The sequence below is a fragment of the Chiroxiphia lanceolata genome, chromosome 7 (assembly GCF_009829145.1).
Source record: "Chiroxiphia lanceolata isolate bChiLan1 chromosome 7, bChiLan1.pri, whole genome shotgun sequence".
Lineage (NCBI taxonomy): Eukaryota > Metazoa > Chordata > Aves > Passeriformes > Pipridae > Chiroxiphia > Chiroxiphia lanceolata.
Genome location: NC_045643.1, coordinates 13,324,881 through 13,349,390, shown reverse-complemented (window position 1 = coordinate 13,349,390; position 24,510 = coordinate 13,324,881). Strand labels below are relative to the sequence as shown.

The 24,510-nt window shown below is 49.3% G+C and overlaps 1 protein-coding gene across 3 annotated transcripts in view; it reads left to right on the top strand.

Moving 5' to 3' along the window:
* The first annotated feature begins 482 nt into the window (after positions 1-482).
* The window catches only part of NRP2 (neuropilin 2), an 89,002-nt gene continuing 64,974 nt past the window's right edge, over positions 483-24,510 (top strand). For all 3 annotated transcript variants that reach the window (XM_032693998.1, XM_032693996.1, XM_032693999.1), the window contains exons 1-2: positions 483-809; positions 12,542-12,719. In XM_032693998.1, coding sequence (XP_032549889.1) covers positions 737-809; positions 12,542-12,719 — 251 coding nt within the window. In that variant the 5' untranslated portion in view covers positions 483-736. The remainder of the gene's footprint in view (positions 810-12,541; positions 12,720-24,510) is intronic.

Here is a 24,510-nt window from a genome sequence, read left to right as displayed (position 1 = left end):
GGCTCGGCGCTCCTGGGTCTCGGCCGGCAGCGGCGGAAGCCCGCGAGCAGGGACAATCCTTGTCCTGATGCTCCCCCATCCGACAATTTCTGGGTGTCTCCCTTCGCACCGCCGGCTCTTTTGCCGTTATTTCCATCGGGTTTGGTTCCTGCCCGCGCTGCGGGGATGGAAGGGGGCCGGCGGCACCCGCGGACGGCAGCGCAACCGGGACGCGCCCGGCTCCCCGGGGCCGCTCCGCGCCCCGCGCTGCCCCCGCGCCGGCGCTGCGGGGCCCCCGCGGTGTCCGCGGGCGGGGCGGGGCGGGGCGCGCTGCGCGGGCGCGGGGCGGTGCGCGGGCGGGCGGGGGGGCGCGGGGGGCGGCGCCGGCGCTCGGCGCTGACAGCCACATGCCGCCCTGCCTGAAAAGGCTGCGAGGCGCCGGCGGGGAGGGAGAGGAGGCGCAGACGGCGCCCCAGCCCGCACCGCCGCCGCCGCGCCCCGGGGGATGCCGAGGCGCCGGCCCCGCGGGTCGCCCTAGGGGAGAGGCGCTCCGCCGGCACCGCCCGCCCCGCAGCCCCGGCCCGGGGAGCGCCGCCGCCCCTCGCTGAGCCCCGCCGGAGCCGCTCGCCAGTGGGGCGCCCACGCGGGGCGCGGCGCGGCGCGCCGGGGTAGGGAGGCGAAGCCCGGCCCCGCAGCCTCGGGTCGTGTGTTGTGGGTTTGGTGGTTGTTTTTTTATAAATATAATTTGTTCCGAAGGATGGATACGTTTCTTCTCGCGTGGGGATTTCTAGGGCTGTGCTTGCCCGCCGCCGGAGGCACGGCAGATACAGGTAAGGCGCCCTCCGGGACGAGGGATGTCCCCAGCTGCGGGTGGGCAAGGGAACCCTCCCCGTCCGCCCAACTTTTGGGTGCCCGGGCGCGGTCTCGGGCGCACGCATAGACGCTTTGCGTGGGAATAAATTTAGGGAATACATGAAGGATTGGCCGCACCACGCAGCTTTCGCAGCTTGGGTTTTGGGGGGTATCGTGCGTGCGGCGGGGCGGGGATGCCGCAGCCCCCCGGTAAAGCACGCAGCGGTTGTAACCGCGCGGCTCCCATCGCCCGGCGTAAGGGGCGAGGGGACGGAGCCGCATTGGAAAGTTGCGTACTGGTTTTTTGGGGGACTGCGGGGAAGGGTGGGAAACCAGTAGGGACCAACCGCATCCCGGACACCCGCATCCGGATGTTCGCGTCCGCGTGCCCGGTTGCAACCTCGGGAAACTTTAGGTGAGAAATCAAATTCATCTGGTAGGGAGCAGGCAGCCGGAGCCTTGCAGGGCTGCGCTGGGAGTGGGCGAAGCTTAGCGGTGGTGGCACCCTTCGGGCAGCCCCCCGGGAACAGCTGCCCGCAGTACGTGCGGGACCTGCAGTTACTTTGCAAACGCCGGGCTGTCCCGGGACCAGGCGGTTTCATGTCAGGTTTTGGGGCGTGAGTGTGTTTTTTCTGGTCTTCGCTGAAGAGCTAGGCTGGGCTGTCAGGAGGCGCTGGGATCAAGCCCCGGTCTTTGCGTTGATTCGGCATGGGGACAGGAGAGCAGCAGGCTGAGGCTGGGCCCTGTGCTCTTCGGGCACTGGCTTTGTGTCTGGCTAATGGGGGCAGCAGGGTCCCGACCTGGAGTAGTCCCTAGAGGAAAAGGATATGCCGTCCACTGCTCTCTGGGGGCTAGTTCTGCGCTCAGCAGCCCAGGAGCTTCCTGGCAGGACGGTGGTGCCAAGCCAGCAGCTGCTGAGCTGTGGCTTTGCCTTCCCGTTAGTCGGGGCCTCGGGACATGGCTCAGGGCCCTGAGCCGCGGTCTGACCCGAGCAGTGTTAGATGATGGCAGTGCGGTGTGCCTTCTCCTGCCTCTCTGCCTTCTGCTGCCCCGGAGCTCCGTAGCCAGCAGCTCCCCCTTGACAAGGGAAGTGGGAGAGTCTCTGCTGCCTGAAAAAATCCCTCTTTTCTGCAGCAGCGAAGCACAGACGTTCCCGACACACATTCGCTTGCCCATTGGCATCACCTCTTTCCTTATGGTTATAAAGGAAAGAAAAAATCCCATCTTTTGTTCAAGTAGGAAAACAAATAGGCACTCGATGGGATGAAGAGAAAGGACAGTGTCCTAGGAGGCACTTGCTGAGTGCAACAGTCTTTTCAGAGGGCCCTTGCTGCAGTGTCTGGTCTACTGGAGTGGGTTTTGTGCTGTGGCAGATCGGGCTGTAACCTGAGGCTGGCTCCTGAGGGTGCACTGGACAGCCTGACTGCGATCCCTTTGACTGCTGAGCTCGAGCGTATCTCTGTCCATGCGTGCACCTCATATCTTGGAGTGAGTCCGGCATCAGGACTTCTAACTAGGAAGGGTTTTATGAGCCAACCATGTTTCTGAGGCCATTCAGTCGCTGTAAGAAGTGTTTATTTGAACGCGGGGTTTTCCCGGCTAAGCAGAGCATCACATGGTGTTGGAGCCAGCAAGGAAGTTGTCTCCCTGCGGCTGACACCAGCGGTTGTTTGCCGAGATGTTGTGTGGCTGCAAACCCGGTCAAATGACTTTGTTGCCAGCGCAGCGAGCAAAAGTACGGGGTAATGGGACGCAAACCTCGATCAGGCTACACTCAGCTCCAGTAAATTAGCCAGCCTAGGAAAGAAAACATGCCAGAGGTAGATGGATTTATGTTTCAGTCTGGTGTATCTGAAAGCCTTCCCCCATTATGAAAGTCCCTCTTTAGGTTCCCTAAGGGAGGTTAGTAGAGAGGGGAGACGTTTTTAATAGACAATAATATGATAATCCACATGGAAAAAACCCTCATGCAATATTTCTACAGTAAGAGATAAACAGGGCAGCTGCCAATTTGTATGTAGCCAAGCAAACCCTGAGATAACCATGGAGGAGAGTGGGTGGGAGACCCGGGAAGATAAATCTGAAGGCTGGATGGCTGTGTGTTATTCATTTTCCCGTAAAAAGAAATGAAGTAAGAAAGTAACAGATTTGAGTGACCCAAGTACTGAGCCGTTCAGATGATGTTTATGCAGCTCCGAGCAAAGCTCACTCTGAAGCCTTCCAAATAGTTTACTTAAAAGCTAGTATTTTTAGTAATTACTTAGGAGATGCAGCAAGGTGGGGAGGGGGACCAAAACAAATTGCTGCCAAGCAGGCTCACGGCCACACATACAAACATGCACACACACACCCACGCAAGCATTGAGTGTAGTGCCTTATGCCCGTGTGCTGTTAACTCAGCTCTTACTGGGAACAAAAGCCTTTTTAGACTAGGAATCAGATAGTTGTCAGGAACATCACTGAAAACGACTGATACAAGCTCAGTGAGGGGCTCTGACCCAGGTTAGGATGGTGCATTTTGTTTTCCTAATTTTACTGCTGCAGAAAATCGTGGTGTGTGGTATCTGGAGTGACAGGCATGCACACTGGTCCCAGAGGGCTCTACAGAGGTGCTTCTCATCTCCCTGCCGTGCTCCTTTTGCCCCCCCAGCCTCCTTCCCAGTACCTCCTCTGTTTGGTCCCTCATGCAAGGCTTAGAAGGTTAAAATGAGAAAGCAACCCGCTTTGCTGGGCCCGAGAAGGCAGCGCTTCCCGTCCCAGCAGCATGCTGCTCCAGGCAGGGGGTGGGTTGGTTTCCTAGCAGAAACCTCCAGTGCCGCCAGGCTCCAGGACATGGTGGCCTTGTACTGCAGATAGCCTGAGAGGAGAAAGCATCCTTCATGGGGTTTAGGAAGCTGTCAGGTTCAGATAAGGCTGGGATCCTATCCTGTGGGACCCCCAGTTGTATTAATAAGGAAAAATTAATTTTTAAGCACTGGGACTGCTGCCAAATTATGTGACCTCTGACAGACCAGCTGTGCTAGGAAAATAAATCGTCTACATCTGAGACCCGTGATCCTATCTGAAATCGAAATAGAAAAAAAGTTGTCATTTAGCCATGATGGTTGGGGCAGATTGCAGCAGCCCGAGAGCAAACTGGAAGCTGCTAAACTTGCTCTCCATTGTGTGGTGAAGTCACCACCACTGTGTCCCCATGGGGTCTCGGGAATACAGTTGTCTAATCCGGGAAGTGTGCAGAGCTGATGTGCCTGCACACACCCAAGCTGGGACTGATGGTGTCAGCACAGAGGTGGGGGCAGAAGTGGGGTGTGAACGTTTCCAGCTCTATCCTCACTCTGTAACAGCCCTTTGACACATTTCTAATTATAATACACACACAGACAAAGAGGTAGCTGGGCTATTTTCGAAATCCCTGTCTACACCCTGGTGGAAACCGCAATACTAGCAACAACATAAATCAGGGCTGTTGCTAACAGTGTTGCACATGGCTTAGCGCTACAGTAGCGTGGTTTTAATCACACTTAGAATCAAAGGGTCAGCCTGCTCCCTGTCTGAGCCAAATCGCAATCTCAGAAGGCCAGATCCTGCGCCAGGTTTGATGCTTGTGCAGTGAAAAGACACAAGAGTAGACATGGAGAGGTTTGTCAGCACGAGGTCGGCAGGCACAGGGCCAAACACTTGGAATCACAACTTGGATCTGTAACCCTTTCTGTGTGCAAGTGGTGCCCATGAAATGCATTGGGGAGGACAGCTAGGGTAATGCTGGGGGGTGAGGGCTCCAACCACAGCCTTGGTGAGACAGCTTCTTCCCAAACAGGTCACGAAAGGGGGTACAAACAGCAAGTTGGCATGCAGAATAGCCTGAAGTATTACTTGCAGGGCTGGATGGCTGTAGGGACTTTTTGTCTGAATGCTTCTTCCTCTCTCTTCGTACTTGATGAGTCAAAGAAAAAGGGTTCCAGAGATGAAGTGCTGGGCTCCAGGTCTTTGAAACCTGCCCTCATTTCTCTCCGTGCATTTGAGACAAAGGCAGAACATCTGCCCAGCTGTTCTGGTGGGTCACCCCTAGCTGTGAAGTGCTGTCTGTGTAGGGCTTGAACAGCTGCCTTTCTCTATGTCTCTCCTAGGCAGATGGTGAAGCCAAAAGGACGCTGTCCTTTTACTCTGCTTACGTTTTGTTGAAAGGCTCCTTTGGGCCCTGGTTTTTAAAGGATGTGTGTGAGAAGAGGAGGGAGGAAAACCCCAGTCCCTTGTGCATGTAGACACATACACACACACACAGTCTCCCTGGTTTTTTCTCTCTCTTCATAGGCTTACAGATCTCTACCTTTCCTCTTTCACACAGAGGCCCTCTAGTTGGGGGAAACTGCATTATTGCCTGCCGCACACACATGGTTCTGCATCCTTCCCTTTCCTGCACTCTCCCTGACACACCCAGAGCCCCTCAGCAACTTTCTCCCTCATGCGCACCCCCAAGCTTGTTCCTGCTTTCCTCTCTTTCTGTTTTACTGCTGAATATGTGCTCAGCAGGTAACAATGTGTTTAAAACACTTGCCCGAATATGCAATAAGTTTGGTGCTAGTAGTGAGGCTCAGCAGTAGCTGGATTTGAGCAAGCTGTCAAAAGGCTGAAGCCACTGCTGCTCAGCAGTGTGCGTGGAGGGAGCTGTGATAGGGCTCTCCCCAGGTGGCTCCAAAGGTGCTGCTTCCCTTCCTGTCCCATCCGTGGGCTGACTGCAGCCAAGGCACCGTGTTTTGCCCTGAGGCTCCAACAGGGCCCCTGGGAGGGAGGGCCAAGCTAGGGGTGTTGTGGGATTCAGAGAGGCTCTGCCAGCTGCCTTGGGAAGAGACGGGAGTAAACTGCCACTGCCTGGTGGGGAAAAGCAGGATTCAGTTTCAGAGTGGATGAATGTCAGGACCCTGACAGATGACTCAAAGTGAGGAAGCTGTGAGGGTGTGGGGAGAGATGAGATAAGCTTTTTTTTCTTCTTAGAATTTTTGTAATAATAACACTAATTAGTATTTCAGAGGCATTGAACACCTTTCATCAAGCCTGAAGCTCTTTAGAGAGGAATCCTAGGTGAATCTTTTTTTTCATGTGTGCTACTAGAAATGTCTCGTCTCCATGGCCCTCAAACCAGTCTGTTATTGGCAGCATTCACAGGGATGGCTCAGCAAACTGTTTCATCTTCATATTTTTTTCGTAACGTATCCTATAAGGTAGGGTGGCAGGCTGCCATGCAAAAAGCCTTCAAGCTTCCCTGAATCTGCTTCCCTGCCCGCAGTATTGGCAAGTTTTCTTCAGAAACTGCCTGACCTGCAGCTTGAATGTCTCCTAAAGCTGCCACCTATTCCTGGGAGATGGCAGTATGTTTCCATGAGAGTTCAAACCCTTGGGAGCCTAACACCGAGGCAGGAGAGGCAGGAAGGGTTTCTCCAAGTTCAAAATGCAGTTATCCTCCTTCCTTGCATATGCACGCACACACTTGCATGCTCTCTGGAATGATTACTGGAGCAGCCAGGAGTTGTAATTCTAGACCCACCAATTACATTTGCAGGCAAGCTGGGAGAATTGTGTGCACATGTATCTATATAAGGCTAACACTATTAAGGTGGTTGCCCTATTGGAATTGCATTTGTCTGTGATATAAGATGACAAATAATAAAGTTAGTGAAGGTGGCACCATGTAAAAACAGGATATAAAATCTCATCAAAGATACAAGAGAAGGGGTGGACAGGATGGACATTTAAAGGTCAAGGTTGTCACTGGCTTAAGTGGTACAAAATGATGTCAGCCCCTGGAAGGCTGTCCAGAACCTCAGGGGTGGAAATCAGCTGAACTCCGATGATTTCAAAGCGAATTACCTGGATTTGCATGCAGGATTTGGCCCTCTCATTTTCCACGGTGAAGCTTGAGTAGGTCTCTATTTCAGGTTTCCACTTAATTCTTTTGTGGATTAACATGGCAAAAAAAGTGCAGGTATCAGAAGTCTCCAAATCTCCTCCTCTCTCTTCCCTGCTTCAACACTCTCTTCTTTAAAAATAATTTAAAATGTTCCATTTTGCGAAGGTTCACAGCTAAAATGTTCCATTTGGTGAGCTTTTTGGTATTCCCCTCTCACTGCTGTCCAGCACTATAAAATGAATATATTGCATCCCTTCCCAGTTGCCTTAGGAAGCAGTCAAATGGTTGCATTCCTCAACTGATGGATTGGCGCGTTCCTTTCTTGCTTAAGCCCAGTCAGTGTTTTTATGAGCTTGTCTCGTGACAGGCTTGAGACACTTCGAGCTGAACAAAATCCTAGTTCAAATCACAAAAGGAGTCTTTAAGTTCTGCTTGCTGTGCCTCTACTTTTAAGTGAAATTTTAGTTAAACTGGTAAAAGTACTCAATGAAATGTTCAGGGGACTTTCTCTGGTTGTGTGAAATCCCAAGATGTGGATGTGAGTAGTGTTCTGGAATGAAATGTGCGTGTAAGTCCTTTGTGGTGTTTGGGTGTGTTTGTCCATTAATTTGTTCAGGAAGCCTTTGAAGCTTTATCTTACAATCCAAAGCAAACACGCTTCTGCTAAAATGATGTACGGTACTGGGGATAAAATAACTAATCTCATTAGCTTCCTCTGCACTGTGTCTCTCTCCTTGGCCAGTTGCTAAGCGGTATCATTTATATCCAAGGGCTCATACAAAAGTTGTATGCCTCATGCAAAAGTTGTGCCATGTAGTTTGGGGCAAGAGCCTCTGCCACATTAGCTGTGCCCAGCCAGGGTCAGAGCTCAGGGAATGAGGCAGAATAAACATTAACGGTAATGAATCCTTGGCAGAAGAGGTCTGTTTGTCTCCTCCATACTGGGATTTGGCAAAGTACTTGGACACACACGGACCTTGAAAAACTCTGCCTCTTGAAGAGCTGTTTAACTGGACTGAAACACAGGGTTTCCTGCACAAGGGCTGAAGCCAAGTTCAGCAGTTCTGAGAGCAGTGGGTCATGCATGCCAGGACCTGTATTTTGCTTTGCTGTTGGAGGGTCGGCAGGGCAAATCTCCTCTGCCCAGTGCTGAATCCTGGGACATGGAAATCTTGTGCAGTGGTTGAATGAGAGTGTGGAGCTGGGCTGGAGGGCCTCATGTGAGGAAGAGAAGTGACAAGGTTAGCTGGTGCATCCGCCTGCTGTGGAATTCCCATGCTGTGGAACTCCCAGGATCTCTCTCCCTTGCTCCTTTGCTATCCTCAAAGGCTGCTCTTTTCAAGCAGCACAGTGATGCTGCTGCTTGCTGCTAAGGCATCCAGAACACCTTAAGTTTTGTGCACAGCCCTGAATGACATCCCAAAGTAAACTGAACTCAGCAGATAAAAACATGTGATAGTTTTGTGCTGGACGCTACAAGCTCTGAGAGGCTGTAGTATGTGTGTTTGTTGTGAAACAGACCTCTGGTGATGATTATTTTTGTTACAGGCAGAGTTGGCTTTAGTTTCTGTGTGGAAGGTCCAACAATAACAGTGAGCCCTGCTCTCCTGGGGTGAGGAAAATCCAGTGGGGTTTAATCAGCAGGAAATTTAAGTAGGAGAATACCCTGCTCCCAGCCTGAGGTTTCAGCATGCACCTGATGAGCTGCAGAGCTGAAAAAACCCAAGTGTGGGTGAAGGTTCCTGGGGCCTGGCTGTTATTTTTTGGGTCCCCTGAGTGATGATTGCTTGTTGCTGCCTAGGGGAGGCAGGAGGAGACTTCATCAGCCTGGGTGTCTTCAGCAGTTTAGGGCAGAGAAAGAGGTGTCTGCCCCTTGCAAAGGTTGAGGAACTCAACTGCTGATACCCTTCTCCACGGGAAACTTTGGAGTTGCCCACTGTACACTGCAGCATTTGCAGGAGTCCACCCCTTGTGAACTTCTCCAGGTCTTCTTTTCCCATCCCTGTGGCTTGGTTGTCATCATCTGGTGTAGTTACCCTGTTGAAATGGTCCTGCATGGAGAGGGCTGCAGGGATGAGTTATGTGGTGATCCTTAACAAAAGAGGGGATCTGCAGATCTTCCATCCTGAACATAGCCTGCTCCACCACTGCCTGGGAGTGTCAACCTCCACAGCCTCCATTGAGGAGCCCTGCTGCTCTCCTGTGGCCTTGCCATTAGCACAGAACTCCACTGGCCCCTCCACCTTGCGGACTGGCAGGGGCCCCAACAGTTTGCTTTCAGTGCCTACATTTTGCTTACTGAGCAGTGGGATGTCCCACGCACCTGGCAAGCTTAGCTTGTACTTCAGAATTTAATTTTAATTTTATTAAGTGAATTCAGGGCTGGCAAAACCTGCCAGAGCCCATTAGCTATGGAGCACATCTTGCTTCCAGAGCGTACAGTCGGAGCAGTAGCCATGGCACTCATTCTCTACAGTGTACTAAACAGGCTATATTTTATACAGAAAAACAGTAGTTGGTATTACTGTTGAGGCAAACCCTTTGCCCATCAGTGGGCATAGTGATAGATTTTTTTATTGTTGTTGTTGTTGTTGTTGCAAATGTTCATCTGCTGGATACCAGTGAGTCAAAAGAGGAAAGGCCTGACAGAACAATTACAGAGATATTAAAGTCATTTTGCCTCTTCAGATAATTCTAAGAAGCCCCGGCTTCCCCAGTATGCTATTGTGCTGTACTAAAGTAGCCCCTTTCATTTCTCTGGATCTTCCTGTGGATGGATGAATGAGAGGACAAAATCTGTTCCTCTCAGTGACACAGATAAGGTTTCCTGCTGGTGGGAGACTTTACCTGCTTCAGAAAGATGGTGACATATTCCTGGTGGTATCTGAACACCTGAGGGATGTGGCTGGTGCTCCTATTCACTCAGTGGTTTCACCTTCTTGTCCCATTTTGCTGGAGAGATCTCAGTTCCAGAGAGCTGGGCTCTAGCCCCTCTCACTCAGCCTGTCCTCACTGGCACCAGTGCTTTGATTGGGCACCAAGCTGACCTGAAATTAGGATCAAGCCTAGGGTTTTCCTTAGCTTGGTCCTGCTGCACTGTGATGGCCTTGCAGGGTAAGGGAGAAGTTTCAAGGTCAGTGTAAAATTCTGTTTCTGCTCTTGAGTTCATTTGTTAGGGAAGAGCTAGAGCAAGCTGGAGCCTGACACCTCTGTTAACATGGCAGTTCCCCTCCAACTGGTTGAGTTGCAAGGGCTCACAGGGTATTCACGGTATCCAGTGTGAGTAAGGGGCTAGCAGCTTCTGAATGGGGGGTGATGTTGGTGGTATCAGCCTAGCGGGTAGCATGTGTGTGAAAGCTGGAGAGACGGGGAGGGGATGATGAGGTGTGGAAGGATTGACTGTATTTTCATTGTTTCGAGACTTTGCCCTTTCCAAGAAAAATAATCTGCAGCTTGAATATTTTTCTTTGCTGGAGGGGGTGGACATGTGTGCAAACGAGGTGTGAATTTTTATGAGAAGGTGTGAAAGTGCGCACATGAGTGAAGTGTGAATTACACGTCTATTTGTACATTGATGTCAACAAGTCCGTGAATTTCTTCTTTCCATATGAATGTCTCTTTCTCTCTCTCCCTCCAAACCCACATAGACACGTGTGGGCAAATATGCCTTGCTGAGAGAAGCGATTTGTGCAAGAACGTAGGTTTGTAAATGTTTGTGTGTTGAGCAAGCTCTCCTGTGGAACAAAACCAGATGTTTTTTGGTATTCTCAGCTCATCGTGGCAGTGTTGTGATTTTTCCTCTCATATTTTTCAGGATACTTGCAGAATTATTTTAAGAAAAAAGGGAAGGCTGCAGAGCTGCCTTTGGGTGTGTGAGAAGAAAGTTATTTTGAAGAATGAATGTGTTAGAGGGCATGAAAAACATGAAGAAAACTGAGACAGTGCTTTTTCATGTCAAAGGAAGCCTTGCTGCCCCATGAAGGGCCCTCCTGTTGCCCTTTTTTTCACACAGGACACGTGCATTTTCTGCAGGCAGCGTACAGGCAGCAGGTTGTTTATTCAAAGTGCTTTTTTTTTTTGAGGAAGCGTTACTGCTGAGGGGTCCTGCCTCACTCCTGCTGCTCGCCTTGGCTCTGGCAAGAGGCAGTCTGAAGGCAGGCTGGGATGTCCCTACTGAGAGTGGGTGGACTTGTGACAGCCTGCCAGGGGACACCCCTGGGGCCTGTCACACCCCATGGCAGAGGAACAGAGCCAGACCCGCAGCGTGGGGTTGAGCCCATATGAGTGCTGCTGTGAAAGGACAGGAACATCCTGGAGGACCAAGGCAGTGAGGAGCACTGTGGAGACCCTTGGCTCACAGAGCTGATGGGATCTGGATTGTGTGCTTACTCTCCTACGCCAAGAGTGATGTTTCTCTGTGCTTTGACTCCCCTGGGGTTTGGGAAGTGCCTCAGGTTCCATCTGAGAGCATGCACATGTGGGCCTCGGGAACACCCACTCATACCCTCTGTGCATCCTGAGTCCTCTGGGGCTGTGGGGAGGCTGAGGGGACAGCCTCACAGTGCAGACAACCCACGAGGGTTTGCATCCCGTATTATACCCCATTACTTATTGTCAGGGAGGGAAAGACTTTCCACAACGCAGGACCAGGGTCACCCTGTATGCCTGCCAGCCTGCCCTATGGAGGCACTTGGGTTTTTTTGGAGGTTTTGCCCATTTTGGTGGGTTTTGCCTGTTGTGCTGGGTGTGAAGAGGCAATGCTGTCTTCTGTGAGCAGTCCTTGAGCCTGCAGGGCTGTGGTGCTGGGACAGGGTGGTGGCAGGGAAGGGGGGCCAGCAGGACACATGTGATGGGAGCCCCATGGAAAAAGGGGCTTTGTTGGGATTTGTTGTGCATTATCAAGTGACCCCATGATGCAGATTTTCCTCTCAGCAAGTAATACAGTAATTTGATTTGCAGTGTTCATGAGATTAAATGTTTTTTTGATTATGAAATCACCCTCTAGAGCCTGTTCTAGTCCAAAGCTGAGAGAGCTTCCTCTGCTCACCACGCAGCCATTGCCAGCCATTTGTGGGCTAGTCCCACAAAACCACCATTGCTGATTATCTGTGTCTGCAGTTCCAATGGCTGGATTTGCTTGCAAGGTTTCAGGAGGCCAGTCTGCTGAGATGGGTTTGTTGGGGCAGGCGGGTTGGGGAGGGAGAGCACAGCAAGTGGAGAGGGGCTATCATGGGGCTGCAGGCTGGGACCAGGAGGGACAGATGCTGTCCCTAGCTCTGCCACTCAACATGAGTGGGCCTGGGCTCACCATCATCCCTGATGTGCCTCAGTTTCCTTCCCTGGGAGCAGCAAAGCTTTCTGCCCTCCTGCAGCTGGATCGAATTTGTCGTGTCCAAATTCTGGTGTCTCCCGAGGCAGCTGTGGGAGACTGCCACAGAGCAGCTTGCAAAGGAGGCAAAAGAAGGGATAAAATGAGGCAGCTCCAGATGATCTGATATCAATCTGTCTCTTACTTTATGGCTCAGTAATTGCCTTGGCAAGAGCATTCATTTCTCTTTTCTGGTCTGTGTGAAATGTGGTATGTAAGTGTGGCAGGAGGTGGAGGGGAAAGGCATATGTTTGTTCTGTAGAATAATTGTTCTTGCCCAGAGATTAATATCAAATATTAGAGTACCAAAGGGATGTCAATGGCCTGGAGAATGGTCTTTATCAGACCACCCCTATCAGTGGTCTGGCGGGATGTGCTGTGTGCAGCTGATGCCCAGAACCTGTTTCAATGCCTTATTCTCTTCTGTATCTCTGCAGCTCAGCCATGTGGGGGTCGCCTGAACTCCAAGGATGCCGGGTACATCACTTCCCCAGGGTACCCCAATGACTACCCCTCCCACCAGAACTGTGAGTGGGTCATCTACGCTCCTGAATCCAACCAGAAGATAATTCTCAACTTCAACCCTCACTTTGAAATCGAAAAACATGACTGCAAGTAAGAGCCTTCCTCTTCTTCTCTAGTACATAGTCACCTCCTCTTCCTGCTTTTGCCTAGCGGTATGGGTCTCATGCTTCCTTGCACTTGAAATCAAGCATCATCCTGAGCCCCCACAGCACTGCATTTCCTTGCGTTTCAGGAGCAAGAGCTGCCTCTGCTGACTGTGAGGTTGTAAGATGCTGCTTCGGACTCATAGGATGATACGCTGGATGGTTCTTAATTTACCTGATATAGCTTGAAAGCAAGAGCCAACTGGCTTTCAAGCTGACCTTGACTTTGGTTAAAAGGCTGCTTGTTTTTCTGTGTCAGAGTGGCCTCACTTTGCTTTTAAACCATGCTGGGAGAGCAGAGCAATTTCCCGGTTTGTAAATAGGCAGAGGTATGACAGAGAGAGCCCTGCAGCTGGAGACTGAGGTTTGGGCCATGTGAGGCTGGAGGCTTGGGGGTCTGAGCTGTTTGGGCTGTATCTGACTTCCCAAAGTGCTTTTTCTGTTATGTTTGGCAAACTGGGGGGTTGGTTTTGTTTGCTTATTTTCTTTTTTTTTTTTTTTCCTAAGAAGTGATTCAGAAACTAGATGTCCAGGAAAAACAATTAACAACTAGTAAAGAATAATTAATGGCATCAAAGGGCACTGTAAAAGGCGGAGTTAATAACATGGTCTCAGTGGACATATAAACCTGTGTGTTTAATCTGGAATCCACAGACAGCTGCAGGGATGCCTGAGCATGAGGGAGCTTGGGATCTCCTAAAACAGGCCTGACACAGCAGTCTTGCTAGACACGCTGTTCCTGTTGGTTAAAAGGGGGTTATATATGGAGAGGGAAACTGTTTGCAAGAAAGGACAGAGGGACAGAGGAAGCATTTATGGGGCTGCAGAATCAGTCCTGTGGTGAACAAAGAATTCAGCATGGGTTTGATGATTGATGTACTGAAGGTTATGAAGTGCAGAGCTGGATCCTCACAGCTACCAAAAAATCAGCATAGCTCCTCAAACTCTAATTAAGGTGTACTGATTGATGTCATTGGGGATCTTGTCACCCCCTACAGATAGAGCTTGGGCTAATAAGGCTTTGAACACCATGAACTCTCCCTGAAGTCACTGTGTGTGCAAGGCGTTTAGCACTTCGCAGGATCAGGCCTGTGTATAAAGAAGAGATAAGGTAGAGAAAGACTTAATGTGGTCATAGATGAACACAATAAGGCCTCGCAGTGTATGTGAGAATGATGGTTGCCATCAGATTTTATTATTGTTTGCACAGGCTGAATTGCATAGCTTTCTCGTAACTAATGTAGTTGCCCCAAATTCACAGTAATAAAAGCTTTATAGGCCTATACTTGCAGTCTGCAGGATATGCCGTATGTATTGGCCAGGACAATGCTGTGTGCAGGGCGGGGGTTGAGCTGGGCAGGAGGGACTCCAGCTTCTGCCTCTTCAAGGTCTCAGGCAAGCAAAGCCAGGTTGGTCAGAGAGATGGAAACGCCCATGGCCTCCTGGTTTTTCCTCTACCTGTGGGAAGCTGTCGGTTTTCGCTCTGAGCATTGTGGACAACTTTTGCCATGTTTTGCTGCCTGTGAGAGAGCAGTGCCTGGTCCCAAGCTGCAGGTGGTGTACGCTGGAGGACTGCCCGAGCACTGGAGATGTTATCCCTTTGCTGCTTTCTACTTTACTGTGGCAATCTCCCAAGTGGCTACTATGTGGTCTCATCCTTTCCCTTTCTGTGTGTACGTACACGAGGAAGCCGTTAGTGAAACAGGATTCGTCCACTGTGCACTTGAGCTTTTGCTGGCCACAGCTGTGAGCTGAGAGTCAAGCTGTGTTAGGGTGCCTGCTCCCTCGAGCCAGCACTGCACAGGAGTGGGTTTGAAGGAGCTTCATGGACAGTGCTTGATAGGAAGCATAACAAAACAATGAAAACAGTGTGTGATAAACACTGTCTGAAGGAAACGGGTAGGAGGGAGATTTTTTTTTTTTTTCCAAGTGATCTACCAGAAGGAGACAAATATTAACACAGTGGAATGCTTGAGCATTAAGCAGTACTAATAGGTGACCATCTAGTAATAAATCTCATCTAAGTGTCAGAGGGTTTTCTATGAAGAAGCTAAGACCTCATTGCAGCTGCAGGTGGGAATCTTAACAGGAACAGGAGTTCAGCATCAAAGACATAGTGTCAGGGCAGGGCTCTCCTTTTGACATCTCATCATTAATATAGAGCACATTCACACAAAGGTGACAGGCTGATGAACTCCATCGTGGCACTTAGACTGTGGGTAGACAAGGTCCCCCTGCTCTCGTGTTGCTACCTGCCAGCTGTTGGAGCAACAGTGGGGCCAGTCTGTGCTTCCAGCTGCCAGAGGTAAACACCATAACCCTTCCTCTGTTGCTGCTTCTTTCGACATTTCATTTTACCTTATTAGGGTAAAGTTTCTCCCTCATGAAGCATAACATTTACATTCCTAAAATCCATTCAAAAGCCTACAAAAATACCCGCAAAAGTCTTTTTAGTTTTACTGTGTCCCTTCTGGCTTTCCCTGTATCTGCTTTAGATTTCCCTCTGGGATGGGAGGCATTTCCTCCTGTGTTTTGTGCAGTGCCAGGCACCCTGGGGACGTCTGTGGAAAGGTCAGCGATTTCCCTTCAGCCAGCAGCTGGCCGGAAGGGACTGCGTACCTGGTGCTGCCCAGATGCCAGAGCAGGAGCTGACTGCAGAGAGCAGCTTCAGCAGCCTGGAGGGGGTGGAAGCATCAGCCTGGGATGGATGCCCGAGGTGGCAGCCAGGGGTGGCTGCTCTGTGCTGCTTGTTGCTGTTTTTCTCTGGAGGCACATCTGGGCTTTTATTTTTCAGCTGTGTCCAGCTGCTTTAAGAAGTAACTGCACTCTACCACCACCATCATGAAAGAAGTAATTTGGTGTAATTGAAGCCCCAGAACATCTCTCTCTCTCTCTGCCCTTTATCTGTGCTCCAAGGAAGCATCTTGCTTTGGGATTTTCTCACCAGGTTAAGAAAATTGGCCTCCTCCTGCTGTTGTGACTGTTTTGCGCCAGCAGGGATCCCTGTTGCGGGGAGGGTGGGCATGCCGTGGCAGGGAATATGGGATCCAGGCCATTGTTTGTGCTGTCCTGCAGCTGTGGGGCTACAGCAGTAATGACAGAGCCAAAAGGGAAGTTCGATGCTCCGATAAAAGATCTGCCGAACTATTCGGAAATAATTGTACCAGTCCGTCTGCTCGCTGTTTCTTCCTCTCTGTGCTGCAAGTGCAGCTGTTGCTTGGGTAGTGCAGCCCTGTGTCATCAGTATGTGTTCCCTGAACAGGGAAGTGTCATCCAGTGGAAAAGAGCACGCTGCTGCTGTGGTGAAATGTTTCCACTTCCTGTGTGGCATGGTGGTAGCTGGGCAGCCTTGTGCATGTCAGGGTTTATTTGTGATCCCAGGAGTGACCTGAACCATTTGCAATACGTGTGCAACAGGAGCAGCTGTCCCCCAGGTTGTGCAGCCATGTAGCTGAACTGTCCACTCTTTCTTAATTGTCATTTTGCTGTTCTGTCTGCGCTGCTTGCTTGGAAAATCTAAGTCAGAAACCTCAGCTATGAGTGAATCCTTGCATTTATGACCAACCACCTTTTCCATTTGTGCCGCCCTCCCGCTGCTGGTCTCTTCTTTGGACCACTAAAACCTCCCTCCTGAGAGGGAGGCTACTGACTACTGACTGTGCCACCCCCAGCCACACTCAGCTGACTCTGACAGTGGATTAGGCTGGGCCCTGCTGCTGTTCAGTGTTGAGTGCTGGGATGTTGGTGTACACACGCAGCAGAGCCACACTTCCTCCAAGCTGCAGTGGACACACTTGTGCTTCCTCTGCAAGCAGAAGACCTTTCAGCTGAGTCATAACATCTGCTCCAGAGGCACGCTGTTGTTTTAAAAAAAGCCTGGCTGATAATCAGACCATGCCAGCGGGTTTTTCTGTAGCCATTTTTGCAACACATGCTGCAGCTGGGTTGCAGTTGGTGGGATCCCTGCCTGGGAGGGATTTGGGGGATCGCTGCTGTGGCTCGCAGCCCCCTCTGGTGGCACATGCAAAATGCTGGCAAAGGTTTCTGGAGACGGGGGCCAGTGATTCCCAAAACAGGCAGGAGATGGCAAATTGGAAGCAGTCTAGAGCTGCAGTCAGGCTCTTCCTCCTGACTTTGGCTCCCACTGTCAAGCCCTGAGGGTTTCCAGAAACAGGAACTGGGGCCACTGTAGTGAGGAAATTTTATGCATTTGTCACTGTGACCTAATAAGTGCCACAGTGGTGCCAAGAGAGTTGAACTAAGTTCAGCATGTTGGTGGTGTGTGCTGGATACAGGGCAGGCATGCCAGGAGATACCCCTGCTCCCAACTTGAAGGGCAGAGGGAACCAAGATTTGGCAGGGGGAGACAGCACACTTCTAGCGCCCATCTCACAGAGCACTGCCTGCCAGGGGACACTGGCAGCAACACGCTGATGTTCCCATGCCACGGTACCAAAGGCGAGATGTGGCTCTGCCAGCCAGCGAAGGCCTCTTAGGGCAGCATGGCCATCTCCTGAGCTTCCAGGAAGCTGGGCACTGAAACAAAACAGCTCTGCAACCTCCCTAGAAAGCAGCAGAGATACTGGCTCAAATTCCTTGCTCAGGTGGTGGGGAGAGCTGCATCCAGACCCAGTGCCCACAGACAGGCAGGCAGCTGGTGGCCGCAGCATTCAACCTGCCTCTCTTGCCATCTCCTTCAGACAAGAGCATAATATTGCAAGAAACCATCCTTCCATCAGTGAAGGTTAAGAGTAGACAAGGCAGCAATTATGGACAGCTAATTAGTAAATGCTTTGAAAAGTATGCATAATTAGCTTATTAGTAAACATTTTAGAAACAATGCAGTTCATCTTGGGATTGGGAAGATGCTTGAAAAAGAGAAGTACATTTGGAGCACTACAGAATGCCAGGGATTGGGGGTGTTCTTCACTAGGATGCAAGGGGAAGTGACTGCATCTCCTGCAGCACTGAGGGAGTCAAGTTTAACTTTGCAGAGAGGGGAAGTCACAGATGAGATGCTAAGGAAGGCATTTGCTTGCTCATACATTTGTGGTATGGGTAGCCAGAAGCAACATTTCTAACGTACAGGAAATAATTCAGTCTGGGTAACATGACACTGCAGCTCAACTTGTCTTCAAATGAGCTTCTACTGTTCTTTAACTCCATCCTGCATCCGTTGTATGGTTCACAATTCCCGTCAAGCCCAGGTCATTTTCCAAAATGGAACATGAATGAATGGGTTAGCTGTAACAGCGTTAGACCAGCCACATGAGTTAACAGCTCAAAGCTGTTCACTTCTCTCTTCCGTGCTGCCCATCTCTGCTTGCTCTGTGACTGTGCTTCTCTGTGCCCCAGAACCTCCCTGCAGGGACAGACCAATTCCAGGCTCTGCAGAAGGTGGTGGCCCCAAATGCACTCTCGTGGGGTCTCCTGTGTCTCGCCAGTTCACTAACATCCGGTGTGTAGGAGTCAGATCTCATTTTGCACCTTGTTTCCTGTTGGCATGATGACAAATTGAGGGCCAGCTGGTGACACTGGGAACAATAGCACTAGAGATAGAGACCTCTCCCCCTGCTTCCTGCTGTCGGGGGAGGAGCTGGTGGCAGTGGTGTCCTCACTTCTTAGCCTCTCTGTACAGCTAGGGAGGGAACAGGACCCCACAGCACCTGGAGAGGGAGCAAGCACGGGGCTGATTGTGGTGACTCCTCACTAAATGGATTTAGAATCCAGCTGAAAGTCTCAGAAATGTGTGCCTTTTTTGAGTGAACACTGTAAGCCACATTCCAGCTCTAAGCCCCTTGCATCTTTGCTGACCCCTGTAGCACAGATGCAATAGGATAGCAGTAATGCACTCCCACTGAAATGGCCTGTTAACCACAGTGTTGAGGTGCTCATGCTTTCAACAGAGCCTGAGGCCCTTGACTATCATTGCAACAGTGCTCCAGCCCACTGTGTGACACCAGGTGATACCATTCACAGAAGCTCATCCCAAACTGGTGGGTTTCAGGTGCCTAAATAAATGTCTGTGGGGATATGAGTCTTGTTCACTTTTTTTTTGTGTTGCATGGTGGGGTTAGCAGTGCTCTTCCATGTCATGGATTTGCTGTCTGGATGCAGGAGTTAGAAGATTTAGTGAATGTAAGGAGAGTGCCAGAATGATATTTAATTTTAAAAAAAAATCCCTTTTTTTTTAAGGACCAGATGCAAAGCTTAGTAAAAACAGTGTGAGGTTTTACATTGATTTATGTAAAACCTGTTTGCCTTAGCTAAATGGATATCATCCCTATTGTCAGGCTGTAACAGAGGAGGGCAGATTCACCAGCAAATACCAGGTTTGGGAGTTGTGATTTGGGTTCTTCCCCTTCTCTGCTATTGATTTACTGTTCTTGCACTGGTGAATCACTTTAAATTCCCTGATTTATAAAGAAGACCTGGGCATCTGCAGGCATAAACCCCAGTCTAGGTAGCAATAGTGCAATGCACACTCGCTTCCAAAGGCTACTGCAGCATCACACAGGAGCAGGTCAGAGTGCTGCAGACAACAACTGGTTTGTTCCCAGCCTTTTCTGGCTAGGTGTGAATTCTGCAGTTAAATATGAATGCAAAATAAAAAGAACAGACTGCAAAGAGCTGACTGAAAAACAGAAGAAGTTTGTTTGCTTTTGGCCAGAGCTCAGCATAGAGCATATTTGAAGGAATTGGGTGAGGTTAGTTTTTAGTCTGAGGCTAGTTCTCTGTTTTCTTTCAATCAAGCAGCTGCACACCACCATTGAATGGCAATGTAATAATATGTTGCAAAACACAGTCTAGTGATCCTGGAATTCCTTATAAGTTAATAGTAGTCATGGTCCACTAATGACAGCTAGGATGTTTTAGGCAACTGTCTTTGATGTATCAGTTCAAACATACCATAGAAAACTTTCCTTATGCTGGCTTAGTGAGTAGATCAGTAGACCATTAGAAAGTGAAAAACCTACAGGGGTTTTGTTGGGTTTTTTTTCCCCCCTGCCTCTGAATCCCAAGGAATTCTTGGGATTTACATACGGCGTTGCCGAGCAATTACAGCACAGTTGTATAGTGTTGTTTTAAAGTAACACTGGGTCAGGCGTGGAGATGGTATTGTTTAATGAATTCTAGAAGCAGAGCCTGAAGTAGTGGGGTTTGAGAGCAGAAATCCTATGCTGAAGTCTCCGTCCTGTTACAAATGGCACAGAAACTGACAGGGTGGCTGCTCCTTGTTTGTTCTGTGACTGCCCCAAATGTCACTTCTTGAAGCGGTACGGAAGACACTGTGGTCGGTGTGAGGAAGGGTGCCCCCCTAATTTCACCCCTAATTTTTTGAAGTGGAATTCCCCTTTCCTGAGACAGGCAGCACTCGCTCACTGGTGGTGGGAGAACCCCTGTGCTCAGCTTCATGCCTGCCGAGGCCGTGCTGCGTGCAGGGTGTTTGCATGGGAAGTGCTCATTGCATTAGAAACCTCCAGGGAACCCTCAGAGCTGGGGTTGTTGATGGATGTTCAACAAGGAGTAGGACCCTCCCCCCTCCACCAGCAGCATGAGAGTTTGAGGCATGTGCTCAGCTTCCTTCCTCCTTTGTAAATGTTGGTGTGAGGTTTCATTTACATTGTTATTTTGCAGTGAAAAGGGAAGGTGTAATGACTGTCTCTTTGGTACTACTGATATTTGGCTGATAATCATGGGCAGGAACAAGGTCTGGGATCTCCATCAGCAGAGAGGACTGACTCACCATTGATCTATGTTCATTGCATCTTGTTGAAGTTTTTTGACCCATTTGATTTCTTAGGTTTTCTTTTGTGAAAACTCTCTGATTTTTCTGCCGTTCAGGAGCAAAACATCTCTCTGTGTCTTTAAATATGGCAGATGGGGATTTCTTCAGATGTCCAACAACTCAATTGAAGGAGACCTCAGGAGACCTCTCCCCTTCCCTGTCCCCCTTCTCAGCCTGTCTTTTCATCTGCAATCTGGAGATGTAAGGGCTATAGTAATAGAGTGTCAGAGGAAGTAATTGATTCATCACAAGCCGAGAGAGGAGTCTGTTGCCTTCGGTGTCAATGGAGCTGAACCACAGCCTGGAAGGGTGAGGGAGGCTTGTAAACACTCCATGGCTGAGCTGGCAGGACAAAGCAGACACACTGCCACGGCTGAACGGGAGGGTGACACAAAGGGTTGCTTGAAATAAAATCTTTCTGAACAAAGCAGTGGCAGGGCCCTTGTTTGTGGGAGAAACAGAGATGGGATGGTCCCATCCTCGTGTTCTCAGAGCACATCAAGGAGAAAAGGTACCAACCAGCTTCATGCAGCATTCCACTCTCTTGTCTCTGTCTCCCTCTTCCATCTTGGTGTGGCTGCCTCTCTGACCTGCTGTCTCAGGCAGGGCTGAGCTCACCTCAGGGGTACCAACCAGCCCCCGCCAGTGGCTATTTACTCCCACACGCCCAAATGGGTATTGCTGCCTCTGAGAACAGTGTGGGAGGTCACTGCTGCTGCAAAAGCATAGCAGGGTGTGGCATGTGCATGGCAGAGCGCTCGCCCTCGTCCAGGCATTGATTGTGCTCAGAGCCTTGGCGCTGCTCGGTTTAGGTGGCCACTGAGATGCAAGTGCCCATATTTTGAGGGGAGAAAGGGTTAGGAGGTGCTGTGCTAGCTATACAGTATTCAAGGAGGAATCAGCAGATTTGGTGTGCTGTTTGCCTCAGAAATTGCTCTTACTGCAAGCTGGCATGGTCGGCTTGTGGAAGTGCTCAAATAGTGGAGACTGAAGGCCAGTCTTGGTGGCAAAGCTTTACTTGCTTGTGCGTCAGCTAAGGCGGGAGCTGGGCTGTGACAGGCTGTGTCTGAGAAAATGTGGGGTCAGAAAGCCACCCCGTGGTCTGCCAGTCCCAGGGTGACCATCACTCATTAACGAGGGATGTAGACAGCTAGGAGAGTGAGGGAGGGTTGGTCAGGTCTCTGTTCTTACAACCTCCTTTATACAACTGGTGCTTAACGAGGTGTTTATTTCAGTTTTGTGCTGAAAAAAAAGCCAGTGCAAATGAATGATAGTGGAAAGCCCAGCTACAAAGCTCCCATCTGATCCCGGTTTTTACCATCTCTTTTGTTCTTCAATGCATGTTGTGTCTAAGCCCTTGACTGACACTACACCATCGAGGTGTGATGGGATATCACTTGCTCCTCTGGGAACAGGGCTGCACAGCAGACCATGTGAGAGTTCCCTAATACTCATCAGCACCCCAGACCTTCAGCCACCAGGGCCAGCCTGGCCCAAGCTCATCTCCATCCATTACCTGGGCTGTTGGGCACTGGATTCCATCAGGAGAGGGAAACCTGTTCTCCCCACTGCAAAGTGAGCAAAGTAAGCATTTGCCCCTGCCCTCTGCTGCTTTTCGGCAGTAAATTCTCCTTTTATGGTTGTTATTGTTTATTATATACATTTTTTAATTTCTCTTAGTGATCAAGTGCCTGTGAGTAGTGACAGTAAAATGACATAGAAACCAAAGTCTAATTTTTTCCACAGATGGATTGTAGCAGAAGGAGAAAAGTGCAAATGCATTTTCTCAAGTGTCCTGCATTTTGGGGTATGAAAGGGTTGTGAGTTGCTTCAGTTCCCTTAGAGCAGCAACAGAAGGCAGAATGCCATGGAAAGGGGACTTATTCTTACCATGCTTTATATATTTTATTCCTGATTTCACCATGATTTCCCCCCCCCCCAAGAATACCAAAGACATATTGCAACAAAAGGCCCCTGTAGCTAAAGATAGATGTGTGAGGAATTTATAGAGATGGTTTTGGAGACAGAAATAAAATTAAACAGCCATGTGTAACTCCTGAACAACAGCCTGCAGAAAACCCCTGAAGTGCACATTAGCACATCTCTTTTTTTCTTATATAACGAAAGGTTTTCCAGACATGCCCCAGATGAGAGCACTTCTCTACTCTGACGCGCCTTTCCGCAACGATCTGGCAACACAGCTTGAAGAAGTCAGCCCCGGCAAGAGCGGGGGAGCCTTTGCTCTCCTGTCTCAGGGGAGGGCAGCAGCATGCTAGGAGCTGAAATTCCCTCCTGAGTCAGAACTTGCCACAGGAGCAGTTTACAGCTATGTTTTATTCCTCCCTTTGCAAGATGTATTTTGGCTACTTTTTTTCCCCTGTGCTTAAGTTAGCAGTAACTGCTGAAGGACTTGCCATCGGTGGTACTTGTAGGGGGGTGAAAATGACTACCCAAAGAGTATAAATAGAGACTATTTGTAGTTTTCATTTTTTGTCTTCAAGGCATTTTTGAAGAAGTTCTCCAATCTGATAACGTTATTTTCTCTCCCTCTCTCTAGCTTTCTTCTCATTTTTCCTTTTTTCCTTTCTTTTTTTTTTCTTTTCTCTTTGACTGGATAACTGCATTTTTTTCATTTCTCAGAAATTCTGGTCAGATTTTTTTAAGAGATAAGACAATAATCCAAAGCACAGTATAATGATTACAACCCCCCACAATACTGTGATTACACAAGACATAATTGGATGCAACAAATTCAAAACAAACTTCTGAGAAATCCTAAGCAATTAAGCCTGTGCCATCACCCCACGCCCCCCTCCCAGCTTGGCTCTCCCCCTGCTGCCATTGGATTTTTGTCAGTTTAGTCACTGAAATCCAGTGAAATCCCTTAAGATTCAGAGAATTATAGCTTATTTCTCTCTGTTGTTGCCAGAGACAGTTATTTCCATCAGGGCAAAACAAGGGCAAGCTCTGTGAGCATCTTTTGCCTCAGCATGGGCAAAAACCGCCACAAAAGCTGCAGACTGAGACCCAGTTCATCTCTCCGATGTTCAGCCACCCAAAGTCCGGGTCCAGTCACCGAGAGTGATTTAAAATACCTGTGTAGTCAGTGCAGAAGAATGATTAATTCCATCTCAAGCTGGGTGTGAGAAGTCTGCTTCCACTGAGAGCAGAGGACTTTTAGTTGGCTAAAGCTAAATGTGATACAGGCTTTTTAGGTCTGTGCACAAATCTATATCAGTATCTGTGTCTATGAGGACTGATTCTCGTCTCACAGGATAAATTAGGAGCGATTACCCTTAAAATGATGAGTTACACATGTGTAAAACCAGTTCAAGTCAAAGGAGAATCCAATTCATCTGCTGTATTTATAATTAATTACCCTGATTAAGGGCTGGCAGCTAAGATCAAACTTCATTGCTCTTGTTTCATCAGACAACAGTGGTGCTTGCCTTTGCTATCATGGCTATGAAAAAAATATCATTTAAAAGTCCTCAGTAGCTTCTGGAACAATTTAACCTTTGAAAGGTATGTCCTGCAGTTGCTCGAGATTTTGTAAACATCACAGAAAAGTTTTCTTGTCTTTCACAATGTAACTGCTCATGAAATAAGGATTTGGTTTGAAGGTGGTGTACAAAAGAGCGTGAAGATGGGTGGTGACACAGAAAAATCGACTAAGCCAGCTAGTGTATAATGGACATTAATTCTAGCCACCTCTTGATTGCAAAACAAGCGCAGAGATGCAGGTTCACTGTTTCCTAACTATCTTTATACTGCAACTGCTATTTAATTTTTAAGAAACCCCCTGTTCTTAGAGGGTGTTTAAAACTCCTTATGCATTTTTATAGTGATTTCTGAGAAACAAACCACCCATCACCTTTTCAAAGGGGAAACAATTGCATTTAGCAGCTGCCATTGTGGCTAAACACAGACCTTCCCCAGCTACCTGCAG